The sequence below is a fragment of the Rutilus rutilus genome (assembly GCF_951802725.1).
Source record: "Rutilus rutilus genome assembly, chromosome: 1".
Classification (NCBI taxonomy): domain Eukaryota; kingdom Metazoa; phylum Chordata; class Actinopteri; order Cypriniformes; family Leuciscidae; genus Rutilus; species Rutilus rutilus.
In genome coordinates this window covers 47311061-47323254 of record NC_140209.1, presented here as the reverse complement: position 1 = coordinate 47323254, position 12194 = coordinate 47311061, and the positions used below count along the sequence as shown (strand labels likewise).

The 12194-nt window shown below is 39.2% G+C and overlaps 1 protein-coding gene across 1 annotated transcript; it reads left to right on the top strand.

The window, feature by feature from the left end:
* Positions 1-227: 227 nt before the first annotated feature.
* gys1 (glycogen synthase 1 (muscle)) lies at positions 228-11732 on the top strand. Its single transcript, XM_084434733.1, has 16 exons — positions 228-338; positions 1484-1602; positions 2642-2823; positions 3388-3579; positions 4068-4253; positions 4696-4840; positions 5086-5203; positions 5300-5420; positions 6612-6718; positions 8028-8087; positions 8168-8360; positions 8463-8589; positions 9069-9164; positions 9285-9448; positions 10856-10936; positions 11281-11732. Exons 2-16 carry the CDS (start codon positions 1485-1487, stop codon positions 11491-11493), a joined length of 2103 nt encoding a protein of 700 aa, XP_084290859.1. The 5' UTR covers positions 228-338; position 1484; the 3' UTR covers positions 11494-11732.
* The last annotated feature ends 462 nt before the right edge of the window (positions 11733-12194 follow it).

Here is a 12194-nt window from a genome sequence, read left to right as displayed (position 1 = left end):
CAGCTTAACTTCCTTATGAGTTGTCTAAGGAAATTGTTTAGCCAATCAAAATGATCATTCAGGTAAACGCCTACTGTAGCTCTCTGTGGAAGTGAGTGTTTCTCTTCATTTACCCAGACATCAAGGAGGCGGAGACGGCGTCAGATAAGACACGCCCACATTTTTTATGACGTGACTGGTTGCGTGCGAGCTGTCACGCTGACGGACAGCTAAATTGTCCAACAGACAAGGTGAATTTGCGCAGGAGACTCCGCCCACTGTCAAATCATCCTCCTGGTGATTGATTTCAGCAGATGCGAAGCTTGCGCCGCTGAGCGAGGAAAAGACGCTACCGCAGGGTGAGTGCATAACAGCTTTTGTGTGTTGTCAGTTTGAAATTATATGTCCGTGCGTTTTAAAACCCGGAGAGGGAAATGATCTTCTATCTGCAAAGCCCGTGATTACTGTCACGCGCAGTGCTCTTCGTTTACCCGTGTCTAACCCACTTTTGCAGCCTCCTCTCGCCTGGCCAGTCTGTCCTTCCTCAAACGTGCAAGACTAAATGCTAACCTTTTTTGATCGTGTCCACCTGTTTATTCTATGCACTCTCACTTTTATGCCCACGAAACACTTTATATGTTGTTTTCTTATGGTGACAATGACGTTCTGCCTTTGACTGTTCCTGTGTGGTCAAAGCGCACGTACCATGTCAGGGCGCGCGCGCACGAACTCACGCACTCACTCACTCACTCAAACCATATGCATCCGAAAGAGACTCGGTGGTAAAATGCCAGTCATAAATGACACTTCACCAACACTTCAATATAATATATATATTGGGGTTTCATAATCCAAGTAGCCATTGCGTGAAGGTGTGTTTATGATGTATGGAGGACCTTTAAGTACCGTTATTTAATTAATGAATTCTGGCTGGGTTTATAGGGACTGTGTAAGCCTCTTCTCTCAATTACTTTCTGTCCTTCTCGTAAAACAGGCCTCATTTTGCTCAATGTATGTAGTAATTAGTGGGTGTGTAAGTGATGGTGTGATTGACTGTCCCGGTATTACTTAGTGTTGTGATGTATGAAAGATCATGCCTAGACTTGAGATGAAGGCATAATGTCACCATGTATTTGTAGACCTCTCTCCTGATCTGAACATGCACTTGCTCATAGTTCTTGCTCATAAGAGGCTTTTTCAAATGTGTTTCCTTGTGCAAATCTGAGAGAGGAAGAGCCAATGAGCCATGCTGGAAGTTGAGTCATTATAATGAAATGCTGTGGATATAAAGTGTTGTAATTTGGGGAAAGTGAGGAAGTGTGTGTGTGTGGTGCATGCTTGAAGGTCATATACTGATGTAGACAGCTCTTGTGTGTCACATAAGGCTATATGTGTCATTGTATGATGGATATAAGTTACGCATTAGTTTAAATGTCAGGAGTTCAATGTAGATGAGACTAAAAACATAAATGGATTGATATTATCATTGTTTTCCATTACCCAGCATGCCACTGTCGCGCAGTTTGTCGGTCACCTCCCTGTCTGGCCTGGAGGACTGGGACGAAGAGTTTGATCGGGAGGATGCAGTTCTGTTCGAGATCGCATGGGAGGTCTCTAATAAAGGTGTGCGTGTTTCTTTTCTTGGGTATGATGTTTCGTTGCTAATGTATCATCATAGACATTTCAAATCATATCCTCAAAAATCTACACTTCCTTTTTAATCAAAAATACAGTAATATTGTGAAATATTGCAGCATCGTTACGCCAAACTTCAGTGTCACATGATCCTTCAGAAATCATTCTAATATTATGATTTGGTGCTCAAGAAACAAACTCTTCTGATTATTAATGTTGAAAACAGTTGTGCTGCTTTTTGTGGAAACTGATTTATTTTTTCAGGTTTCTTTGAAATAATATTTTTTAATATTATATGATACGTCTTTACTGTCACCTTTGAACAATTTAATGCATCCTTCTGAATACAATTACCGGTATACATTACTTTAAAAAACAGAAATACCCCAAACTTCTGAACTGTAGTAAAGTTAGTTAAGATATTTGTATTGTTTTTACACTGACATGTCATGAATAGACTAACAAAAATAAAGAGTTTTAGGGTTGTAATATTTGAGTGTAACCTTTCATTCAATAAAAGATAAACTGAATAAAGGTTTTTAATCTCCAATAACCAGAGCTGGACTGGTAAACAAAACATACTGTACTTTACATAGCCTATTGCATTTTCCACAGAAACTGTCAATATATTTGGTTAATACAAAGAGGATTTTGATGCAATACAATACAATGAATTAACCAATTGATTTGCAGAGAGTTATTAGGTAGTCTACATTAATCTACAGTTTTGAAAAGGAGAAACCAGATACTGTTGTTGTTGTCACACCACAAAAACCTATATGCCACATGACTCAAGCGCCAAGCGTTCACAGACACTGTATCCATCCACATACCATCATGTGACTCTAGTGTTGGTATTTTCTGCACTCTGTGAATATCATATACTATTGACAGCTAGATTAGATAAAGGTCAAGGAGACATTGCGATAGCCGTCGACAACGTCAAGTTTAAAGGGTTGGGTGGCCTTCTCTTTGCTGGACCTAAACATCTATTGAAGGTTATCTAACCACTCTCGTTTTGTGGCAGTTGGTGGCATTTACACGGTGATCCAGACCAAGGCGCGTCTGACCTGCGAGGAATGGGGTGAGAACTACTTTCTAGTTGGCCCGTATATGGAGTCCAATGTCAGGACGCAAGTGGAGCTGATCGAACCCTGTAATGCAGCACTCAGAAGAACCATTGATAAAATGAACAGCAGTGGGTGCAAGGTATACAAATGCACACACATCCTTGCTGGTTAGTTGACGTAATACATATAAAAAAAAAAAAAAAAAGACAATTTCTAGCTCTGGGTTTGTTCACCTCCTGTTTATCCAGACTAATATGTGCACACACATCACACAGCCTGTTTTAATCTGCTCTTATCCTCAGTGAAACCCTAAACCTTCATTCTGGAAAGTGTGTGTGTGTGTGTGTGTGTGTGTGTGTGTGTGTGTGTGTGTGGGTGTGTGTGTGTGTGTGTGTGTGTTTTAAAGGTTAAAAGGCTATATCTGTGTCCTACAGCCAGACTGAGGTCTATTTCGGTTCTTTGAGAAAATTTCACCCTGAGAGAGACTTTGTGAATTGGTGCCAGCATTATTACTAGGTCACTTTACCATCATCCAGGTTTCTCATAGAAAGTATTAACTAAAGATTGTGATCTTTGAATAAATTTGGCAACACTGTATGAAGACAATACCAGCAAGTCCATTAATGTTTTAATGAATCATTTCAAATCTTTAGCAACGTGACAAAGTTTTTGACTTCATTCCTTCCTCTGCCGCTTTCCCTAGGTATATTTTGGCCGATGGCTGATTGAAGGCTCTCCATATGTGATTCTGCTAGACGTGGGCTTCACGGCCTGGTCTCTGGACCGCTGGAAGAGTGAATTGTGGGAGAAATGTGGTATTGGTGTGCCCTGGTTCGACAGAGAGGCTAACGATGCGGTTCTCTTTGGCTTCCTCACTGCATGGCTGCTGGGAGAGGTGTGCAGTGTTGTTTTTGTGTATTTATTAATATTTTTAATTGCTGGTAGCTTTTATTTTGTATTTTCAGTTTAAGGTTTAGAAATTTTGCTTTTGTCATTTATTAAGTTTCTATTTAGCTTTAACTTATTTTTAATTCAGTTTTAGGAATTTTTTTAACTTTCATTTAAGTTTTTAATTTCAGTATTTAATCTTTTATATTGTATTATTATATTTTAATAGTTTTAGTTAACTAACTACACTGGTGTGTGTCATTCCTTTTTTATAATATCTATATGAATATTAATTTTGTTAGTGCAAAGTACTTTTTTTTGTCTTTTTTTTTTTGTCAGGAAATTCAACAAAATATTATTTAAGATATTAAATAACCTATTGTTTTTGGTAACCCAGTGAATTAAGTGAATCATCTTATCTTTTTATTTGGAACATGTACATAAAAAAAGATGTTTAATTCTCATTTATTATGATTATGGTTATGTGTGTTTCAGTATGCAGCTCAGTGTGACGACCCTCCTCACATCGTGGCGCATTTTCACGAGTGGCTGGCAGGTTTGGGGCTTGTCTTATGCAGGCAGCGCCAGTTACCCATAGCAACAATCTTCACCACACACGCCACTCTGCTCGGCCGATACCTGTGTGCCGGGAGCGTCGACTTCTACAACAACCTCGCAGAGGTTCGTTTGTGCAAGAGATTGTGTATTTGTGAATATGTGATATTTCCCCATTACTGTTTATTAGGCATGTCTCAAAAGGTCAAATTAAAATTAGCGTACTTTCAATAAAAGATCAAACATATTAGGAATACTTTTAGCTGTGTTGCAATGTGTCATGAGTAAGCAATTGAGTAGATTAACACTTTGTCTAGAGCAAACGCGAGCATCTTTAATATACTTTTTAATATACCCATCCAATATATCTGCACTGGGTGCAAGTGTTTTGATGGTGCCTGGGAGGCTCAGTGTTGACACTTTTTGGTGAGATAAACCCATGAATAGCATACTAATACTAGTCAATAAACAAAAAACTGGGTTAAGAGAAAGTATTTTAACATAAAAAAAATTCCTTACCTTTTAAGAAAGTGTTCTGAAGTGTCTCTCGTTATTTCTCCATGTGTAGTTTAATGTGGATAAAGAGGCAGGTGACAGGCAGATTTATCACCGGTACTGTCTGGAGCGTGCAGCAGCCCGCTGTACTCACGTTTTCACCACCGTCTCTCAGATCACCGCCATTGAGGCCGAGTACTTACTAAAGCGGAAACCAGGTGACTTTAGTTTCTTAAAAATACACTGCATTTCTAATGGTGTAATGGCACTGTCAGATGATACCATTTAAAAATATCATTATGGGCAGATTGATCTGGTATTAGAAGAGATTCTGACCTCATTTTCACTCAGGTGCCTTTCTGATTTAGTTCAATGGAAAAAATTGAATTTTGTCCAGGAAGCTGCTGTTTTTTTTTAACCTATTTTTAACCATTTGCTATCAACTTTCACTTTTCTCTGTCAGATATTGTGACTCCTAACGGTTTGAATGTGAAGAAGTTCTCAGCCATGCATGAGTTCCAGAACCTCCACGCTCAGAGTAAAGCGCGCATCCAGGAGTTTGTCAGAGGCCATTTCTATGGGTCAGGGTTCATAATACGCGCAATCATATTCACATGTCCATATACGATAACACTTTGTCATACATATGTTTTCTTGTTGTTTTGTGTTCCCTGCAGGCATTTAGATTTTAACCTTGACAAGACGGTGTTTCTTTTTATTGCTGGACGCTATGAATTCTCCAATAAAGGAGCTGATATCTTTCTTGAAGCATTGGCCAGACTTAATTATCTTCTGAGGGCAAGTATTTGTGTTTTAGGGTGTACACTAGAGATGCGTGGATCAGCTCTAACGTCACCTGAATCCGCTGTTAAAAATAAATAATTCACCTGCCACCCACCCAAACCTATGATTTTTCTCTGATTCAGATATCATCACCTGACCTGCACCCGATCGTCACATTACAATTAGCCTATTCAAATTCTCAGTGATGTTATGGTAACATATTACACTGAAGTAGGCTGCTTTTAAATGAACATTCATTTTTAAATAAAAGTTGTTCTTTGTCAAAATTACACTTCCTTAATAGCCTAAAAAGAGGCTTCAAACTTAAATTGTTTAAGTTACCGTCACTGCACTGTGTGAATCAACTAACCATTCAGAAACGTCCTGTTGCATTCTACATGTTGTCACTTCTTCTTGAGTCTCCATCATTGTCCGATTCCAGTTTAAACATAAAAGGCAGAACAGTTTCTGACATTTTAGTGTGTGTCTGTGTGAGGTAATCTGAGCTGCTAACACACAAGCTCTTGAAGCTCCGCCCTCTGTGCTGGGAGCAGCAGCTCATTTGCATTTAAAGGGATGCACACGAAATGACGTGTTTTTACTGACCCTCAAAAAGGGACAATTTTAACATGCCGTAAAAAATTATCTGTGGGGTATTTTTAGCTAAAACTTCACAAACACACTTTGGGGACATCAGAAACTTATTTTACAGATTGTAAAAAGGGGCATTATACCACCCCTTTAAGCTTGTGTATATTACTTAAAACTGTTATTAAGTTATTAAGCGATATCTAATGTAAGTTTTTTTCCCTTTGTGTTTTATATAATGACCACTAAGAAGGTGCTCTAGGCATATTTTTTTCCTTGATTGGTTCTCCCTGAAGAAATGCACGTTGTTGTTGAAAACAAAATAAAAGAGTGGTGCGCGTTCATTGCGTTTTACCGTGAAATGAGAGTTCTGTGTCTTTAATAAAATCAACACAATATAATGATTGATCTCATTCACCCACAATTAATTGGAATGTTATTTTGTATTACTTGGCCCGCCCAACCCGTGGATATAAGCGCGATCTGCGTATCATTAGTGTACACTGTGCATTTGATATGTCACAGTACAAACAACTAAAATGTTATAAAGATGAAGAATCTTTGTTTGAAAAGTTTTAAATGTGACCTTGATTTTAAACATTATTCTTGTGGTTCTAGGTGAATCACAGTGAGGTGACTGTAATAGCATTCTTCATCATGCCTGCTCGTACCAACAACTTCAACGTGGAGACCCTGAAGGGCCAAGCCGTACGGAAACAGCTCTGGTAACCATGACAGCTGCACTGTGAGGACTACTATTGTGAATGACACTGTGTAGCTCAACCTACCTACTTCATTTAAACTCCCAAGATCGCCTAGAATGCCGCCACATGTCCTGAAAGCAGTGCTAATGTAATATTATTTATACTGTATTTTGAATTCGCTTTTGTTTTTATATTTTCAATTTTCATTTTAGTTTTAGTAATTTTGTTATGTGCTTCTGTTTTTTTATTAATTTATCTATAGTGTATTTTTATTTCAGTTTTAATTTGAGCAGTTTTAATACTTTAACTTAAACCTTTTAATCAGTAAGTTGCTAATGCAACATTTAAATTTTCCTTGGTTTAAATTTTTCTTCTAATATTTATTTTTTATTTTATTTCAGCTTAATTTCATTTTTTTTTAAATAGGTTTAGTTAACAATCGCAATACTGGTCTAGAGCGTCCAAACACAGCTGCCATTCTGCAGTGAAGGATGTATGATGATGTAGAAAGAATTACTGTTTATTTTAAGAATAACTAAATGCAGTCATAATGTCACCTAATTGAAAGGAATAGTTAAAATTACAGTTATTTATTAATTATTTTACATAAATATTATTTACTCATTATCATTTTGCTCAAAAACACATATAGGTTTTTTTTGTTTGTTTTTTTTTCTCAACATTTTAGGGTGCTTTCACGCTTGGTTCGATTGCCTGGTCCTCTCCCCCTTCCCCTGCTTATACAAATAATTATATTATTTGTGTCTGAACCGTGATGCGTTTGCGACATCAAAGCAGCAGCTGTTTACCCCTATTGCTTGATAACGACGACACAGGAGATAGCGGCAAAATGCATAGCGTTGCTCACCTCACTTTTATATTTAGTTTTTTGTACCTTTGGTTACATTTTCAAAGCATCAGCACATAACACTTGCCGCAAATGTTCTAAAGAAGGCGGGAGTCCTTTACTGCAGAAGGCGAACGGAAATTAAATGTACATTTTCTCTGCTTGCAGTGCATCAGCTTGTCAGGAAGGTGAGTGAAACCCACACAAACACAGTATTATCGGGTCATACGTCATCAATAGCGGTTCACTTCCGCAATTTAGTACAATTGTGTACCACCGACCAACCTTTTTAATGCGGATTCAGGTACAGTTCGCGGAAAACAGTGTTCGCATCATCCAAACGAACTGAACTCTGACGTCAATCGAACACGGGTGCGCACCAAAAGTGCTAGTGTGAAAGCACCCTTAATTTCAAGGACTCGGGGGTCTGTTGGAACGGTGAATGGATTTTGTTGTGATATTGCATCTTTGTTGTATTGTTAGGGACACTGCACAGACTGTGAAGGAGCGCTTTGGGAAGAAACTCTACGAATCACTTTTAGTGTGAGTTGCCTCTTCGACTGCATCAAAAAAGTGTGTGAATCTCTTCTTCGGAGTGACATTGCTCTCTTTTTTGTTCTCAGAGGGCAGTTGCCTGATGTATCTAAGATGTTAGATAAAGAGGACTTCACCATAATGAAGCGTGCCATCTTCGCCACCCAACGACAGTGTCTGCCCCCCGTCTGCACTCACAACATGCTGGAGGACAGCAGTGACCCCATCCTCAACTGCATCCGCCGCATCGGCCTCTTCAACACCTCTCAGGACCGAGTCAAGGTACACAGACACACTGTATATAATTAAAGGCTCACTAATTGATTCGTTTTTCTGTGGGAAAAATACTGAATACACTTTTAAAGACTCCTATCCTTCTGCTAGGTGATTTTCCATCCAGAGTTTCTCTCCTCAACTTCTCCTCTCCTGCCGATGGACTACGAGGAGTTTGTGAGAGGCTGCCACCTTGGAGTATTTCCATCTTACTATGAGCCCTGGGGATACACACCAGGTATAACTACACACACTCCTATATGTACACTACTGGTCAAAGGTTTGGGGTCAACATTTTTTTTTTTTTTAAAGAAATGAATACTTTAATATGATCTAAAGTGATACTGAAGACATTTTTAGAATTTTACAAAATACTTTTTTTCAAATAAATGCTGTTCTTTTGATCTTTCTACTCATCAAAGAATCCTGAAAAAGTGTTACTTTACAAAAAAAATGGTAAAGAAATGTTTTTTGAACAGCAGATCAGCATATTAGGATGAATTTTAAAAATCAACATTTTAAATAAAATAATATTTCACTGTATTATTGTTTTTACTCTATTTTTGATCAAATAAATGCAGCCTTGGTATGGAAAAGAGACTTCTTTCAAAAACATGAAAAAATCTCACTGACCCCAATCAGTTTAACGGTAGTGTATGAACGAATTAAATGTGTATTAATAACTGCCACTCAACACTGAACACATCTCTCTCCCAGCTGAGTGTACAGTGATGGGTATCCCATCGATCTCCACTAACCTGTCTGGGTTTGGCTGTTTCATGGAGGAGCACATTGCTGACCCATCAGCTTATGGTGAGAGCTGTACATTTATGGTGGAAAAGATAAACAGCAGCTACAAGATTTTTTTTTTTTTTTTAAGTCTCATTTTTGTTTGAATCAGTTTTATTTGGTTCTTAATTCCCTCTCTCTCAGGTATCTATATTCTGGATCGGCGGTATCGTGGGGTGGATGAGTCCTGTAATCAGCTGACATCTTTCCTGTTTCAGTTCTGTCAGCAGAGCCGCAGGCAGAGGATCATTCAAAGGAACCGAACCGAGCGCCTCAGTGACCTGCTAGACTGGAGATATCTGGGCAGGGTAAGACACCACACACACACACACACGCGCACTCAATGAATTGCTTTTCCCATGTTCATACCACCCAGGACTGTCCAGTAGCACCTCACTGCAGTACACGAGATCCAAGGGGCAGAGTTGGATCCAGATCTAAGGGGTGGAGATTGGTAGGTTTAGGGGTGGGTTTAGCGATCAGGGGGTGGAGATGGGTAGGTTTAGGTATATGTAAGGTGGGAGGAGTTGGATCTGGATCCAACTCCTCCCCCTGGATTTCGTGTTCTGCAGTGAGCAGGGATGTAGTGGAGGCTAAACGCACGTAAACGCCGTTTACGCACCTCCCAAAATTCGAAAATAGCGTTTACCCACCTCCAAAGTGCGTTTATCCACCTCTGACTTGTGTTTATCCACCTCTAAATGTCACGTTATTTGAGCGGACTTTGCTTTTCCAGTGCAGCATCCAGCATTGGGGCCGTTAACGACAGAGCAGAACGCGCAGCGCAAACACAGAGCGGAACATTGAGCAGAGAGCGCAGCGCGCCGACACACACACACGGAACAAAGAGAACGGCGCACACACGGAGCGGAAAAGACACGCTCGTCAAATTACTAAACAAGCAGCGCGAGAATGAAACCTGATTGCCGAACACGGAGGGGCGGGACGGCATATTTTCGGCCTTTTCAATAGCAGATGCAACAGGAAAGTTTATTTTTTTATTTTTTATTCATTACAGGCAGCTGGCTTAATGTAGGGATTAGGGAGCATGTCGAAACCCAACTGTACAAGAGATTCAGAGGGAATCAAGCCTGCACCAGGTTAAACACTTTTCCCTCTACAGAGAAACACTGATCCACATTTTTCTGATATATACCAAACAACTAATCGATTAATCAAGAAAATATTCAACAGATTAATCGACTATGAAAATAATCCCAAATCCCTAATCATTATGTACAAGTGCATTGCATTGGAAGCCCTGGATATAAGCCTCCCTTCTCTATCTCTCTTAAATATTTTTGTTATCTCTGTTTTGTCATTTAGTCACACTTGATAGATTTCAACCATATTATTCCTTCTTGAGTCTCTTTAACAAGAACTTAGATTAAAGTATGAATTGAATATTGTGTGACCTATGATGAGGGAACAACCAGAGATACCCTTGGTAGTGCCATCAAATGATAGCCTATAGCGATGTCATCAGGATACACATATACACCGGTAGGGAGTGGCCCACCTTACCGGGTGACCACGTCGTGGTCCACCAGAATTTATAGTTTACCCACCTCTTTTTTTACCACTACACCTCTGGCAGTGAGGACCATCTCGGACTGTCAGCCACAAGATGTGTCCAAATAACTGTATATGCATCAAAACAATAAAGCTAACAGGTTATTGTTCTTGAACTAATATGATATGTTTTTATTTCTTAGTATTACATTTCTGCCCGTCATATGGCTTTAGCGAAAGCTTTCCCGGACACATACGTCTATGAGCCTCAAGAACCCACTTCAGTAAGTTAAAACGATGACTTAAGTTTATAAGTCTTAAATTGAATTATCTAGACCAGTGGTTCTCAACCTGAACTCTAATCCCAGACGTCTCAACCTCAGCAGACGTCCAAGGGGGACTTTGGCAGAAATTGAGTGTAAAAAATATTTTTTATAATGCTTTTCAAGCTAGTTACAAACAACTAGACAAGTCATGGGGCTTTTGAATACTGTTGTGGACAATGGGGGGGGGCCTTTGTAGTCAAAAAGGTTGAAAACCACTGACTGCTCTAGACAGATCTGGTTAATGTCTATGAGCTAAAACGCAAATATTTGTTGACATTTATTCTTTTATTCACGTAATCCAGGCCACAGGCTTCCGTTACCCGCGACCTGCCTCTGTGCCCCCTTCTCCTGCCCACTCGCTTCACTCGTCTCCTCATCACAGTGAGGGTGAGGATGAGGAGGAACCGTATGACGAAGATCTAGAAGCAGAGAAAGACCGGGTCAACATCCGCCAACCGCTTAATGTACCGAACCGAAACAAGAATCATACATTCGGTCTCCCTGAGAAAAACTAAAACACAGCCCTACATGCATACATACACAAACTGTAGCTTATACTGTGAGGCACTTATATATATATAGACACACACACACTTTAAACACAATAACACTCCCCTAAAAGTGAACGTAATGCCTGCAAACAATGTTTTTGCATGTTGGTTTTGTGAAGAGAAATAAATAAGATATTTAAGTATATGGTGAGCCATAGTTTGTGAAGATTTCACTGGTGTCTTTTATACAAGGCCTATTACAATAGCTACTACTAAATCTTTGCTCTCAGTTGTTTGAGTTATTCAGATGACAATTCCTATGGATTCATACCAAACTGACCTCCAACTGTGTGTCTGTGATGCCGGCCTTAAAGGGATAGTTCACCCAAAAAAAACTACGCAAGCCGATTAGTCTTCCACCGTAAATCGATGCGTACGGCTGTCTGCCGGAAGCTAGTTATTTTAGTCGATAAAGTTTTAAATATGGATATTTTTATCCATATTTAGAGCCATTTATATAACTCAGATTGTGTTCATCTGAAAGAAAAATGTCATATACACCAGGATGACTCGAGGGTGAGTAAATCATGGGGTAATTTTCATTTTTGTGTGAACTAACCCTTTAAGCGGACATTCAAATGGCCACTGTGAAAAGTTAAGAAGATACAAATGAAAGTGTTAATTTCAAGTCTTACCATGATAAACTAATTGAGATGAAGAACATA